Here is a 16582-nt window from a genome sequence, read left to right on the forward strand (position 1 = left end):
TGCTACTCATAATACAGGACATCTCAACTGAACATATTTTAGTCATTTATTTTTCTCTCTTTTTTTCTTAAGCTGAAGTGAGGGAGGGTAGTCAATGGAATGATTTGTTGTTTGGGGTTTTTTGGGTTTTTTTTTTTTTAATTTCTTTGGTTTGGGGGCTACACCTGGCTGTGTTCAGAGCTTGTTGTTTCTGGCTCTGTGCTCAGGGATAACTCCTGGAAGTGCTCAGGGGACCAGACACAGTGCAAGGGACTGACCAGGGCTGGCTACATGCAAGACAAGCACCATAACTCCTGTACAATCACCTGGGCCACTGAAAGGAATCTTTCTGAAAAGGAGAAAAATTCTTAATACTTTTCATAGGATAAAATTTCATGATATATAATGAATCGTGTTTCCAGTATATTATCAACACCACTAGTTTTACCTTTAAAACAATATTATGTGTATACAAAGAACTTTCCCAATTTAAATAGATCTTAGCCACTTGTACATAATTATTTTTATGTTTACTTAACAAAAGTTCAGGATAACTTACCATTCTTTAACAGTTACTTCTCTAATCCCTTCTCCAATGTCTGAGAGTTTGAATTGAACAATCTGTCCCTGCAGAGCTTCAAAACAAATAAGAAAAAATCATGTTGAAAATATAATGCATGATCCATACTTTTACATATAAAATTAGAAAATATTCACAGAGGCATAAATAATTCTACTTTATAGATTAAAAAGCATTTAATAATTTTGAAAAAACATAACCAACATATTAAATATTTACTGACACAGACCTATTGGCACTGCCACAGAACTTGTGTTTTTCAACAAAAATAGTATTCTTGGGACCAAAGAGATAGCTCAATGTATGCTTTTATGTAGGAGGTTCACATTCTATCCCTAGTACCACATGGCACCCCAAGCACCCCTGGGAGCACAGAGGCAGGATATCCCCCAAATACCACAGAAAACAAACAAAAAGACTGTAAAATAAAGTTCCCATAAAAAAAATTAAGATGGGGGTATGGTGCTGCCAGCAGGTCAATCTGTACCTGTGAGGCGAGTGCATCAGCAGCTGGATGGCACCTTCAGACTTCCAGAAACCCCAAAATTGCTCCTGTGCTTTTGGCCAGACCCCAAAAACTTGGGGCAAAATTTACCAAGAAAGTAAACGGCCAAAAGTTAGGTATGTGGGAAACACACCCACAAGCCACCTCCGGCTCAGCTATATAACTGGAGGCATGGCCTCTCTGGTTCCTGATTGAACTGCTTAATGGCCATGATCTAGAGACTCAGAAACCAATCTTGAAACCCAGCAGTTTTTGGCAGAAATGCATCCGGTCCCTGAAGTGGGTTACCGGTGCTGGGCCAAGCCAGGAGGGAATAGGTTTTGTGCCTTGGCCTTTTCCCCCTGTTGGCCTGGTGGCGGCCATCCTCCAGAGGCCACTGGACAGTCAGGCTTGGGCCCGCAGTGACGAAACTTGGTGGGCCTCACAGGATGGGGGTGGAGCCAGTCCTGTCCTCCCCGTCCCAACAAGACCCCAAGTCATCGCCCACAAACGGACTCTCTGGTTCCTGATCAAGCTGCTTAAGGGCCATGATCCCAGAGACTCAGAAACAAATCTCAAAACCCAGTGGCTTTTGTCAGAAATGTTTCCGGACCACTCAGTAGGTTGCTGTTGCTGGGCCACCCCAGGGGGTAAAGGGTGTTGTCCCTCTGCCTGCTTCCCCCTAGCGGATCAGTGGCCGTCATCCTCCAGAGGCCATTGGACAGTCAGGCTTGGGCCCACAGTGACGAGACATTCTGGGCCTCATGGGATGGGGGTGGAGCCGGGTCTGTCCTCCCCACCCCAACAAGACCCCAAGTCATCACCCATGAACGGCCTTTCTGGCTCCTGATCAAGCTGCTTAACGGCCATGATCCCAGAGACTAAGGAGCAAATCTCGGAACCCAGTGGCTTTTGGCAGAAATCCCTCCAGACTTAAGTGTTAAAATTTCGGAATTTTAAAATCGTGCAGCCACTACTGCAGCCACGTGACATCATATGTTATTGATAACCAGCAATAGAAAACAAATTGTCTACTGTTGCCTTTTCAGCAGATCTGAGTGTTGGGGTAAAATCTCAAATAATAATGGTGGGTCTGGTGTCAAAATATTGAATGTGCTCAAAGTAGAGAGAGAGTAATGTGGAAATCATCTGCCCCACAGGTAGGGGCTGGGTGTGGGATGGGGGTATACTGGGGTTGTTGGGGGTGGAGAATGGGTACTGGTGAAGGGACGGGTGTTTCATTGTATGACCGAGACTTAGTCCTGAAAGCTTTGTAACTGCTCTCATGGTGATTCAATAAATAAAATTATAAAAAAAAATGAAAAAAAAAAGTAAGGTGGAGTTCATGCCCAATTCAATCAGCTGATCAGTGGCTGAATAAATAGCAGTACTCCTACATAAAAAAAAAAAAATTAAGAAATAAGAGCCTAGAAAGCCCTTCCATTGAATGAGGTTTTATTTATATATTTATTTGTTTTGATTTTGTGGCCACACCTGGTTATGCTTAGGCCTTACTCCTGGCTCTATAATCAAGAATCACTCCTGGCAATACTCAGGGGAACACATGGGGCGTTGGGATTCAAACGCAGGTTGGCTGCATGCGATGCAAATGCACTACCCTCTGTATTGTTGCTCTGCCCCCACCTCTTTTTCTAAGTGAACAAAAAGTTCTAAATAGATTGAAGACTGCTCATCTAATTTTAGACTGTAATTATTCAAAACTGCTTATAAAATACACAAGTAGGTGAAGACAGTAACATTTTCTTTGTCAGGGAAGGAAGTGGTGGTCCCAGAGACTTAACTTAGGGCCTTATACGTACCAAGGACAAGTTCTGTCACTGAGCTACTCCCCAGCCATGTATTTTTTTCTTTAATATGAGTTAGTATTTGCAAAATATAAAATAATGTCCCTTTCTCCCTTTCTGGGTTAAAACTTACAGTTCAGGGGTCACTTCCAGTTATGATCAGGGGACTATATGGTGCCAGATTTTGAACAAGGGGCTGTTGCATGCAAAGTCTTTTAAGTTATCTCTCGAGCCTCCAAATAATTTTGTTTGTGTTTTGGCCACAACCCTGAAGGTCCTCAGGGTTTATTCTTGGCTCTTCACTCAAGATTCACTCCTAGCGGTGCTTGGGGCACCATATGGGGTGCCAGGGACCAAACCCAGGTCAGCTGAGTGCATAGGCATGCGTCCTATCCACTCTACTATTGCTCCAGCAATGCTCAGAGGTTACCCCTGGCTCTGCCTCAGGAATCACTCCTGGCAAGCCTTAGGGAACCACACGGGGTGTCAGGGATCAAACCCAGGTCAGTTGCACGCAAGGCAAATGCTTTACCCGCTGTACTATCCTTCTGACCCCATCATTTTTACATGTAGGTATTGTTTCTTCTCAATCCTCCCCGACACTGTTGCTTACAGTATTAACTGAAACCTTTGAAAAAAAATGGGGTCAGAGAGATAGTACAGTGGGTTAAGGTGTTGGCCTCAAACACTGCTGACCTGGGTTAAATCCCAGGCACCACATACAGACTCCCAAGCACCACAAGGAATGATCCCTGAGCACAGAGTCAGGAGTAAGCCCTGAACATTTGCTACTTAATATTAAGAATCCAAATCTTTAACTCAACAATTAATTCTAGTTTTAAGACTGGTTTCCCTGAGAAAATAGAAAGACTTATCAAAAGATAAGATTTTTACAGAGAAAAGGTACACAGAGAATGGTCATCAAAAGGTTGGAGAGGGGCTGGAGTGATAGCACAGCGGGTAGGGCGTTTGCCTTGCATGCAGGCAACCCGGGTTCGATTCCCAGCATTCCATATGGTCCCCTGAGCACCGCCAGGAGTGATTCCTGAGTGCAGAACCAGGAGTAACCCCTGAGCATCGCCGGGTGTGACCCAAAAAGCCAAAAAAAAAAAAAAAAGTTGGAGAGAAGAACACAGGGTTTAGGTTTTTGCTTTGCATTCGGCCAACTTGGTTCAATCCCTCATAACATATAATGCTCCCACCCCCAAACACCTAAGCCCACAAAAAGTCTCCCGGAATAGTCAGGATTAATCCCGAGTATTGCCAAGTGAGGAACAAACCCCTCCCATGCCTCTGCCCCACTACCAATAAAAGTATACTTATTAAGGAGGTAGAATGAAGAACTAAAACTAAGAAAGCAAAGAAATAGCAAGTAAATACTATGGCACCTTTACATACAGTAACATTACACAAGGATCAGTATGTTCAGAACATGACTATATCTTCATAAAGAGATAGCCTGGAGAACCATCAACAGTTCTCTATGGAAAAAGATAGAATATAGGGCAAGAAATCAACCTAGTTTTTAAAAACCATAGTGTGTCATGATGAGGCAAGGCGGTTGCAGTAGCCAGATGTGAAATAAAGTCATTGGTTTTGTACAGTTGCCTCCATATGAGGTAGTATCTATTTCACCACCACTTAAACGCACTGAACTATGACTTGCGTGAACACAGGACATAGCACTAGAAAAGTTGTGAAACTCTCAGGCTGAAAAAGATCTTGCAGCTCCTACCTACTTCCTCCTGAAATGCTGCCTTGAGATTCCCATGTAAAGAAGCTGATCTAGTCTGGTGGAAGATGAGACAGACCATCTGCCAGTGAAGTAAGATGTTCCAGATAAAAAGAGAGCAGCAGCTGCCAGCAGAGTGAGAACATTTTAGATTTTTCAGTCCAGATGATCTTAGCAGAATACAGGCATGTAGTGAGGCAAGAGAGAACCAGCAGATGAACTACTCAGTCAATTCCCAGAATTTTGAGAAATTATAAATCACTGTAGTTTAAATCCACTAAGGAGTGTATGTGTGCATGTGTGTGTTGGGTGTTTTTTAGTAACAGTTAACTGAGCAGAAGTCTTACTGGCTGGGTAAGGGGTGGTAGAAAAAAACAAGACTACTACAGAAGAGAAAATTAAGTATGGACTCACTATCTTTGTAATAGTACAGCGGGTAAGGCACTTGCCTTGCACACAGTTGACCTAGGTTCAATGCCTGGTACCCCATATGGTCTCCCAAGCCCTGCCAGAACTCCAGTGCAGAGCCAGGAGTAATCCCTAAGCACTGCTATATTGCTATGTGTGGCCTAACCTCCCCCCACTCCCCAACAAATATAAATAAATAACAAATCTTGGTAATCACTTTCTTTGGGGGGGGGTGGATGTGGGTCACATTCAAAAGAACAAAAGCAACCAATGCTGGCGCGGATGTGGAGAGAAAGGGACACTCCTTCACTGTTGGTGGGAATGCCGACTGGTTCAGCCCTTCTGGAAAACAGTATGGACGATTCTCAAAAAATTAGAAATTGAGCTCCCATTTGACCCAGCAATACCACTCCTGGGAATATATCCCAGAGAGGTAAAAATGTATAGTCGAAGTGACATCTGCACTTGTTTGTTCATTGCAGCACTCTTTACAATAGCCAGAAACTGGAAGAAACCTGAAAGTAGACTATGGACTGAACATGTTTGCCACTCAATGCCTCTTCTGCAGACCACAACACCCAAAAGGAGAGAGAGAACAAAGGGGAATGCCCTGCCACAGAGGCAGAGTGGGGGGGGGGGGGATATTATTCATGGTGGTGGAAAATGGGCACTGGTGGAGGGATGGGTATTTGATCATTGTATGACCGAAACCCAAGCACAAAGATTTGTAAATCTACAACTGTACCTCATGGGTGCTTCACTAATTAAAAAATAAATAAATAAATAAATAAATAAAAAGAAAACATGTTTGCAGAGACTGGCACACATCAAAAAGAACAAGAACATTCAGTGCTGGCATGGATGTGGGGAAAAAGGGACTCTTTCATTGTTGGTGGGAATGCTTTTTGGAAAACAATAAGGCATTCCTTAAAACACTAGAAATTGAGCTTGCGTATGACCCCACAATACCACTTCTGGGAATATATCACAAGGGTGCAAAAAAGCACAGTAGAAATGACGTCTGCAACTGTATGTTCATTGCTGCACTGTTCATAATAGCCAGAATCTGGAAACAACCAGAGTGCCCAAGAACAGATGACTGGTTAAAGAAACTTTGGTATATCTACACAATAGAACACTATGCAGCTGTTAAAAAAGATGAAATCATGAATTTGCTTATAAGTGGATGATCATGGAGAGTATTATGTTAAGTGAAATGAATCAGAAAGAGAGGGATAGACATAGAATGACTGCACTCATTTGTAGAATATACAATAACATAATATGAGACTAATACCAAGGACAGTAGACACAGGGGCCATTGGCAGCCTCCCTCATGAGCTGGGGGAGAAGGCAACTGGAATAGAGAAGGGATCACTAAGTTAATGATGGTTGGAAGGATCATCTGAGATGGGAAATGTGTGCTGAAAGTAGATGAAGGACCAAACATGATGGGGAAACTGTCTGCCAGAGGCAGGGGGAGGAGTGGTATGGGGGTAGGAAGGGATACTGGGGACACTGGTGGTGGAGAATGTACACTGGTGCAGGGATGGGTGTTCAATCATTGTATGACTGAAACTCAAACATGAAAGCTTTGTAACTATATCTCACGGTGATTCAATTTAAAAAAAAAACACCCTTGATCAATCTGATAAAGTTTCAAGTTCTTTATAGAGAATAGAAAATACGGGGGAAAGGTAGTCAGGGACCTTTCTACTGAGAGTACCTCAGGCTGATTCTGTCACCTCACCCCAAGGTGACATCTTAAATGCCTCATCTGTCAAACTATAATACAGCAGGCACAGGACACAATGTCGACCAGGGAACAGTGCCAATGCTGAACACTGCACTTAGGCAAGTCGGGTAAATGAACACAGGGCCAAATGTAACACAGACGTAAGTACCATTGGGTGCAAAATAGGGTGCAAAGAAAACAAGATAAAGGAATAGATCAGGGGAGGGTAAGGACAGGCAGGCTAAAAATAAAAAGGCTTTTTTTTTTTTACTTTTGGTAAATCTCCAATTTCTTGAACAAAAAGTACTTGGTTCGAAGTAAGATACAAAACAAGTTTTCTTTTTTTTTTTGCTTTTTGGGTCACACCCGGAGATGCTCAGGGGTTACTCCTGGCTCATGCACTCAGGAATTACTCCCGGCGGTGCTCAGGGGACCATACGGGATGCTGGGAATCGAACCCGGGTTGGCTGCATGCAAGGCAGACGCCCTACCCACTGTGCTATCGCTCTAGCCCCAAAACAAGATTTCTTTATAAAAATCATTTTAAACTGATAGTTTTGAGATTTTACTTACCAGCCGTTGTTTGCAGCAACCGACGTGGATGACTATACTTGAGTGAAGGATAACCAAAGAAACACACATACTTCGGCTTCAAAATATGAATATTACTACGTGCTTGGAAGTAGTGAATGCAAATCTGGAGATGAGAAAATAAAGTTTTATAAATTACCTTAATATGTATCTCAGCAGGTAAATGCAGAATTGATTCACAACACAGAACAATCATGTCAATATAAACAACTGTATTATTTAAGCCCCAAATCAGAACATTTGGTATCAATAACATGTATATGGCTGATTATTTCTTCAATATTGTTACTATTGTCCGTTTGTTTGGGGGGTTCTGAGGCACACTCAGGGCTTGCTCCTGACTCTGTGCTCTAGCAGCCTCCCTCACTTCTGGAGGGGTTCAGGGGACCCTACTGGGTGCCAGGGAACAAACCCAGGTCAATTGCGCATAAGGCAGGCACCCTAGTCATTACACTATCACTCCAGCGCCCTCAGTATTTGTTTTTGAGAAAGCTGAAGTATCCAAACCATATCTCACAGAAAACATTCCGTGGTTCTTATTTAGTATAATTATATCTCAGTGTCAGATTATTCATGAGTTTATTGTTTCCTTATGAAAGTGATTTAATTCATTTTTATTTATTTGCTTTTGGGACACACCCAATGGTGCTTTAGGGAACCATATGGGGTGCCAGGATGGAACCCGGGTCTGCTATGGGCAAGCCAAGTTCTACCTTCCCAGTCCTATCCTTATGAAAGTAATTTTAACAATGTCTTCACACCTGATAAGCACAGCAGCTTGTAGGTACACTTGAGTCATTAAAGGGTTACTGAAATAAACTAATAAGGAACTCAAGGGCTGAGGAAACAGGTCAAGTGCTGGAGCAGCTGCTTTACATGCAGAAGCACTGTCCCTACCCCACTCCCAGCACTGAACCAGATGTGAGCACTAAAACGTGAGCCAAAAACAAAAGGCGAAACATGGCTATAAAACTTACCACACAGGGACAGGAGAGAGGGCTCCTCAGGCTGAGTGCTGGCTTTACACGCAGGAGGCCAAGGTATATGCCAAAGTACCCTGAGCAGGGAGTGATGACTTTCAGAAGTCAACCCAGGGCTCGGGGTGGCTCCTGGGTGAGCCCTGGCCTGCCTGGCCACGAGGCCAAGGCTTCCATCCCTGGCAGTGGCCTACAGGACGAGTGCAATCACTGTGGCACTGCTGTTTGTTATGTCCTGCCCACAAAGTGTGCGACTGTGGCCAAGTGTGATACTTTAACCAAGTGTGCAAGGGGCCTTGGGGGCGGGGGAAGCTGTTCTTTGATCACTGTGTAGTTTGTAATTTAGTGACTAGGTCTTAAAATGGAAAGCCTGGTGGGGGGAGTGGAAAGAGAGTACAGTGGGTAGGGCCTTGCACGCAGTGACCAGGGCTTAATCCCTGGAACCCCACAGGGTCCTCTAGGCCTACCAGGAGAGATCCCTGAGTAAGAGCCAGTAACTAACCCAAGCACCACCAGGTATGGCCTAACCCACCCGCAGTGAAAACTTATGCCATAATCCACGTTATGTTTTATACTAAAGTCCTGTTATAATCAGTGATTCTGATTCTAATTAAAATTATACTTAGTAATGGGGGCCAGAGAGATAGCTAAAAGGGCTGAGCACACGCTTTGCAAGAGGAAAATTGGGTTTCAGTCCCGGACCCCACCAGTAGACCCCCCCTTGAGCACTATCCAGCGTGGCCCATAAACAGACAAATTTCTTTTCTTTGCTGACAGCAAATAATGTAAAAACCAATACATGGGTTGGCTGACAGGACTAACACGTTAAAACTCACATGTTGTTCACGTTCATTTCTAAGTTGTTCCTCATCTCTGTTTTGTATGTTTTTGTTTGGGGCCACACCCTGTGGGGGGGGGAGCATCTCTGTCAGAGAACTGCTTGCAACCCTCTAGGGAACCTCATGGTGCTGGGGATCGAACCCTGGTTTGGGGAGTGACGTGTGTGCTCCAGTCCATCGAGCCAGGAAGATGTCCCTGAGCCCGTTACTTATTCCTACACGCAAAGTAAAGCTAAAGATTCCTTTCCTACAACATACGTGATCTTAAACATGCATCCTCAATGTATGGTAAGAGATGATCCAAAAGTCACAAATCTTTACAATATCTATATTTTATTTTTATTGATGTTAACATTTAGAAAACACGAAGTTCACTCTAATGACTGAAATTGACAGCTTCAAACTTAACGAAGGGTGAAAAAATTCTCTCCTGCAAACAACCCGGTTTTCTTTGCCCTTTCTTTCTCCTTCAACTCCTTCAACTCCTTCAACCCTGGCTCTGGGTCAACAAGAAACTTTAAAGGGTAAATCAGCCTCTGCTTTCTCAGGAAGAAAAATTAAGAACATTTAATGAGACTGTAAATTCGATAGCTTTATACTGACTTAAAGAGTTTCTATTTTTAAAACCTCTGCAGAGAAATTCAACTACTAGAAGATCCTACCTTCAACTTTTATTGAGGAGCTATTAATGTAAGAAAGACAAATTTCCAAGCTTAACATTTATCAAAAAAGATTTTACTATGTTCTCATAGTAAGATTTTACTATGTACTTTGAAGGACTTACAAGCATTGTTCTCTTTATATCTCACAATTACTTTAACACAAAGAAAAACTAGAAGGAACTTGTACAAGGTCACACAGCAAATGAATGGAAAAAACTCAGCTCTGAAGCTGAATAAACATGACTCCAAAGCCCAGACTCTTGGTATCAAATCCTATTGCTATCAGGAGGGAAAAAAATCCCTGCTTTCAGAGACTTCACAACTAGTTGTAATAATAAACACACATTACACATACACATTCACTCTCGAGTCTGCACTCTAAATTTCTGATTTGTTTCTGTTTGGGGGGGGGGGCACACCCAACAATGCTCAGGGATACACCTGATTCTGCCCTCATTACTCCTAATGGTGCTCGGGGAACCACATGGGATGCTGAGAATCAGCTGTGCACAAGGCAAGTGGCCTTAGCCACTGTACTATCTCTCCAGCTCCACACTCTATAAACTTTTTAATAAGTATAGTTAATAAGGCATTAAATTGTGTATCTTTTTAAAGATTGACCTGACCTAGGAAGGTTTCTTGGAGGAAGGTTTGAGCAGGGTCTTCATAACAGACATAAGTAATTAACGTGTAATAATGTGCTTTTAAGGCAGAGGAGATAGCACAAAGGAGTTTGCGGCCAGCTTGGTTAGCGTGTATGCCACAGCCTGAGCAGCCTGGTTTGACTTCATAAAATTTACAAAAGGGAGCAACCTGAAATTCAAGGACCAAATTATTGATGACAAAAAATTGAACTCATACACCTATGAATTATTTTTTTTAAAAAAACAGGGATTAGGAATTCAATCTAGTCCGATTAGATCTAACAGGTAAATCATGGAGAAGTCTGTTAGAAAAACTAGTTCCTTAACTAAGCTAGTCCCTTAAGATAATATTAGAAACATAAGAAAGCAACAGACAGGGCCGGTGCTTGCCTTGTGTGCAGCCAACCTGGGTTCAATCCCCAGGCACCCCAAATGGTGGGGTGCCTCGCCAGGAATGATCCCTGAGCACAGAGCCAAAAGTAAGCCCTAAATGGAAGGATTAAAACAGATAGAGAAGTAAAAAAATTAACAGAAGACAATTTTAAAGCTAGGAAAGCTACCCTTCACCCCCCATGCGTGTGTGCGCACACACATACACACACACACACACAGTGGTATTCAGGGGTTATTCCCAGTGGTGCTTGGGAGACTATGTGGTGTTGGGGACTGAACTAAGATCAGCTGCATGCAAGGCATGTGATAACCTCCATACTATCTTTTCAGGCCCTCAAACAGAATTTTTAATGAGCAATTCAACAAACATTTAATGAGAAATGTAATGTGTCCCAGAAACTAGGGATAAGAAAATACACGCAGTTCTTTCTTGTATAGAATGAATCCACACGATGAAAGATAAAGACATGCAACCAAGTGATGACGGGAAATAAGAAGTGCTACAGAAAAATGTACTCGGAGGATGTGAACTTGCAGATGTGAAGGAGGAGTAGGAGTGATTCAGGGATTAGTAGGTGTGTCCCAGATCAGGCCATAAGAGTGTAACGCAAGAGACTTTAAAACAAGAAATATATGTGCAAAGGTCTGAAATCAAAAGAGAGTACAATGTGCCCCATTAACTGAATTTATTGAAGATAGTTCTAATAGAGCTGAGTAATCGTGAAGGAAGCATCAGAGCAGAGATTAGGATTCACAGCATTTCTGTTGTTCTTTGTAGGTGCTCAGGACTTAGTCCTGCTCTGTGCTCAGAGATCATTCCTGGTGGGGCTCAGATACCACATATAGTGCTGGAGATCTGAAGTAGGGTTGGCCATGTGCAGGGCAAGCACCTTAACCTCGAGACTTAATCTCTTCAGTCTCAACCATTTTAAAAAAATGACTGTATATATTTATTTTTAAAAGAAACTGGGGAGAGAGTTCCATACATGCAGGGCTCAGGGATTACTCTGGGCTCTGTGCTCAAGAGTGATTTCTGGCAATCATCGTGGGGCTATGTGCGATGCAGGGATTTGAATCACAGTCCCGGCCATCACAACTATGTGCAAGGCAAATAAGCGCCTCACTATCTTCTATACTATCTCTCTGGCCCAGGACGAAGAACTTTTGTCACTAAAGGAGGCTTGAGAAGTTGGAGGGTTCCAGATAACTGGATTTTGGCTATTTTTCTGAGTGCTATTTTAAGGAAATGAGATTCTCAGAATTGTGTCTTACTTTATACACTGCCCTGGTTATACTGCAGAGCCATGGGCTGGGGAGGCCCAAGATGCAAGTCAGAAAGTCATTAAGGATGAGCCAGCAGATCTGCAGCTGGGGCGCTGTGCCTAGATTCAGAGTCATTTATAGGCTCATATCAGGAGAAACGGTTTGAGGAATTATGTTTTGGAGCCTAGAGTCTGTACAGCAGAGAGAAGGCTACAGTCTAGCTCTTCTAAGTTTCGTATTTGCTGGGGACATCAAACATGATTTCAGCCACTGGTTTTAGCAATTGGTCTGGCTGGTACTCTTCTTGACTCCTTCCTGCCTTGAACATGAAGAAACTGAAGCAGCCCTCCTCTGACCATAAGGGACAAGCCAAGTGACATAAATTACAACCCTGAGAATGATGAGTCACTGAATCAGTCAATGCCAGCTGTCCTCTAACTTTGGGATACTTTGGATACACGGTGACTTAAATTTCCTATGGCTTGGTTGGGCTACTACTACTTCTAGCTGGAAATCATCTAATACACACCTAGTATAATCTGGAGCTTTCCAGGACAGTAAGAGAAAGATGGGTCTAGATGGGTACATCTGGCTGGGATTCGGGAAAACTTTGGGAATCATCATATAGCGATAACTAAGTTTTTTTTTTTAAGTAAATCAACTTTCAAGAGAATTTATCCATTCAAAACTATGCACAAGACACTATGTTCCATTGCATTCAATATAATAATAGTAAATGAGACATACAAGATGTGCTCCATATAGAAATCTTTATATAGAATGGCTATATGCATATTTTGCCAAGTAAATTTTTTAAAAAGTAAAGGCCAGAGAGATGGTACAGAAATTAAGGCACTTGGACCAGAACAATAATTTGTTTTTTGTTTGTTTGCCTTTTGGGTCACACCTGGCGAAGCACAGGGGTTACTCCTGGCTCTGCACTCAGGAATTACTCCTGACGGTGCTCAGGCATACGAGATGCTGGGACTCGAACCCGGTTCAGCCGCATGCAAGGCAAACACCCTACCCGCTGTGCTATAGCTCCAGCCCCCTAATTTGTAAAGTGTTTGCCTTGCCACTGCCAAACTGGTTTGATCCCCAGCACCCCATGTGGTTGGTCCTTGGAGCATCACCGGGAGTGAACTCTGAACACAGAGCAAGGAGTAAGCCCTGAGCAACACCGGGTGTGACCCAAAACAACAATCAAAAAAAGAAAATAAGGCACTTGCCTTGCATCCAACTGATAGTGGTTCGAATATCAGGCCCCTGAGCACAGAGGGTGAGTCCCCTGCCCCACCAAGAACAATGGGTAAGGTAAGCCAGGGATTACTCTGGGCTCTGTGCTCAAGAGTGATTTCTGGGAATCATCGTGGGGCTATGTGCAACTTAGAAACACCCACATTTAAAATTTTTTTTTCTTTTTGGGTCACACCCGGTGATGCACAGGGGTTACTCCTGGGTCATACACTTAGGAATTACTCCGGCAGTGCTCAGGGGACCATATGAGATGCTGGGAATGGAAACAGGGACAGCCACGTACAAGGCAAATGCCCTACCCGCTGTGCTATCGCTCTAGCCCCAGAAACACCCGCAACAAGCTGGACAAGTCCGGGAGAGAGTACGGGGCTAATAGAGCACATGGTGTGCACATGGATAATACCTGTTCCATCCACTGGCACTTGGCATGCACTGCTGGAGTGGCCTGGGTGATCCACTGTCTCTCAGGACTAAGAAGCACCACAGTGAACTGCCATCTGGTTGGCAGAGAATGGCTGGGAGGGGGCCTAGGGCCTCCTAAGCACCAAAAGAACAAAATCAGTGGAGAAGAGGTTGGGAGGAAGTAACCAAAGATGAATGAAGAATTTTAGACGTTAGTGTTAGTGTTGAGTATCGGAAGTCAAGGATGAGGGGCAGAGCGGAGCCATCAGACAGCTGATAGGGTGACTGCCTTGCACACTGCTGACCCAGGTCCAATCCCTGGCACCCCCATATGGACCCCTGAACCCCACCAGGAATGATGCCGGAGTGAGAATTGGGAGTAAGCCCTAGGCACCACTGGGTGTGGCCCAAGAAACAAACAGAAAAAAAAAAAAAGAGGTTGAGGATGAAGAGCTTTCAAAAGGAGGTCAAGGAGCCCGTAGTTTCTCCCGCACTTGATAGAGCACTTACTCACAGCTCAGCCAGATTCAATTCTTGGCACCATGTATGGTCCCCTGAGCCCAGAACCAGGAGTAAGCCCTGAGCACAGCTGGGTGGCCCAAACCCCTACCACAGACCAAAAAAAGAGGGTCAATACCCAGAAAGGTGTGAAGGTGAAATTATGGGGAATCATCTAGTAACTCTTCTTTGCCTCCAAGACCCCATCCTGGTTTCCAGTATCCATGCACTTATTCCATCCTGCACTTTTCTTACTGTGCTGTAATTTCTTGTTCAATCTCTGCCTCTCCCCCTTGAGGATAAGGGTGGTGTCTACCTTACTCATATCTTCATCCCTAAGGCTTATCAGAGTACCTGGTACATAGAGCACAGTACCTGGCACGGAGTAGTCTCTTACAGGGTTTTTAAGGGCTTTTTCCACTCAGGAGAAGCCCCTTTTCTCTTCTTTTTAGGGAATGGGGGAGGAGGAGACACCAGGTAGTGCTCAGGGCTCACTCCTGGTGGGGCCTGGGGGACCATATGGGCTATGGAGGACCCAACCTGGGTGAGCCCATGCACTTGCCCGACGACCCACGTACTATGGTCCTCCCATGATCTCTCATGAACAGTTTCTCTCACACTCCTCTAACTTCTGTAAATAAAAACTGTTTTACTTCACTAGCAGGTGGGGGGGGGTGGGGTGGGTTATAAGGCCACTTATAGGTCACTGCAGCAAGAACCTGGGAAGAAGGGGACCTTGGAAGAAAACCTGCAAACAGGACGCAGCACGATCGCTGGGTTGATGTCCCTGTGTGAATGGGGGTAATCGCAAGGGAGAAAGAAGGTGGGAGAAGGTCGCAAAGGCGGTGATGCAAAAGGCGGCTTGGAAGAAGAGTGATGCCAGGAGAGAAGGGGAGGCCCCAAGAGTGGATCCGCCCGTGCCTGGGAGGCCGAGACGGGTGCTCTCGCCTGGCCCCTTCCCTAGATGGTAGATTCTCCCCCAACTTAGGGGGCAAAGGTATCAGCGTTTGGAAAACTTGGGTAAGGGTCACTAAATGCTGAATGAGAATGTGCCTCTGCCCGGAGCGCGCATCCACCGGTGCCCGGGCACAGCGGGGCACCCGGGGGGTGCAGGGGCGCGAGGGCATCCCGGTCGCCGCAGCCGCGTCCTCAGGTGAGCGGAGGCGGCTCCGGCCCCCAGCTGGCCACCCTCTCTGTCCTTCGCTGGCACATGTCACCGCGCGTCTCCATCCCTCCCGCCCTGCACGCGCAGCGCTCGGAGGGCCGCGCCACGCGTCTCGGCCAGCGCGCCTCGGACTGTGTCGCTCCCGCCCCGCCTCACCCTGCTCGGACCGACTCACCAGCCGCCCCGCATTCTTGCTCCAGGTCCTCAGCACACGCACTGCAGCCATCTTAGCCCGGAAATGACCGCGGCCCGGCGGCCGAGAGTCGCCTCCGCGGGGCGGCCAATCGCGAGCCTGGAAACGCGCCTCCCCCGGGGCGGCCAATGGCGAGCGGGGGAACGAGCCTCCCACCGGACAGCCAATCAGGGAGCGGGGCGGGGCCTGCGATAAGCCCCAGGGGGTGGCCAGCCCAGCGGGACGGAAAATCGAGCTTTCCGGAGGGGGGCAGAAAGTGGGCAGGAGGGCACAGAAGTTTCGTTTCAGGGACAAAGTTGGGCAAGGCACTGACGGATCAGTGCATACGTCCCAAGGACCGTGGCTTCATTATTTCCTGCAATGGGATAGAGAGGAAAGGCAGCTGTAAGGAAGAGTGCTTGGCCTGGGGGAGATTGACACCTGAGGGCTGAGCAAATAAATATCCTTTTGTTCAGTTCAGACTGTAACTACCGTGATTACAAAAACAGGGAGGGACATTTCTAAGCTTCGCTCCAGGGCTCCGGACCACTAGCTGAGTCACAAGTCCTTACTTCCCAATGACTGGCATTTCTTATTCCTATTAAGTGTTCTTAAAAAAAAAAAAGAGTTAGTATTGATCATGTCATACTGGAGTGATAGCACAGCGGTAGGGCATTTGCCTTGCAAGCCGCCAGCCCTGCCGACCTGGGTTCAATTCCTCCACCCCTCTAGGAGAGCCCAGCAAGCTACCGAGAGTATCTCGCCCCCTGGGCAAAGCCTGGCAAGCTCCCCAGTGGTGTATGGGATATGTCAAACAGAGTAACAACAAGTGCCACAATGGAGACGTTACTGGGCCCCGCTCAAGCAAATTGATGAACAACGGGAGGACAGTACTACAGTGCATTAAGTGCTCTTACTGACCAAAATTGACTTTTCAATCCCCGCCCCCCACCCCCATGGGAGATGAACAGGTTTACCTTAGGTCTAAAATAAGCG

At 45.3% G+C, this 16582-nt stretch overlaps 1 protein-coding gene across 3 annotated transcripts in view; it reads right to left on the reverse strand.

The window, feature by feature from the left end:
- Nucleotides 1–15657, reverse strand: part of DBT (dihydrolipoamide branched chain transacylase E2) — a 48372-nt gene extending 32715 nt beyond the window's left edge. The window contains exons 1-3 of one of the 3 annotated variants that reach the window (XM_056106539.1): nt 15590–15657; nt 7297–7420; nt 539–614 (exon numbers count right to left, since the gene is read on the reverse strand). In XM_056106539.1, coding sequence (XP_055962514.1) covers nt 539–614; nt 7297–7420; nt 15590–15640 — 251 coding nt within the window. In that variant the 5' untranslated portion in view covers nt 15641–15657. Of the gene's footprint in view, nt 1–538; nt 615–7296; nt 7421–8291; nt 8372–15589 lie in introns of those variants that run through there. The other 2 variants (XM_056106540.1, XM_056106542.1) reach the window with 2 other exon arrangements.
- Nucleotides 15658–16582: the final 925 nt, after the last annotated feature.

Source organism: Sorex fumeus, unplaced genomic scaffold (assembly GCF_029834395.1).
Source record: "Sorex fumeus unplaced genomic scaffold, SorFum_2.1 ptg000131l, whole genome shotgun sequence".
In the NCBI taxonomy this organism is placed as follows: Eukaryota; Metazoa; Chordata; class Mammalia; order Eulipotyphla; family Soricidae; genus Sorex; species Sorex fumeus.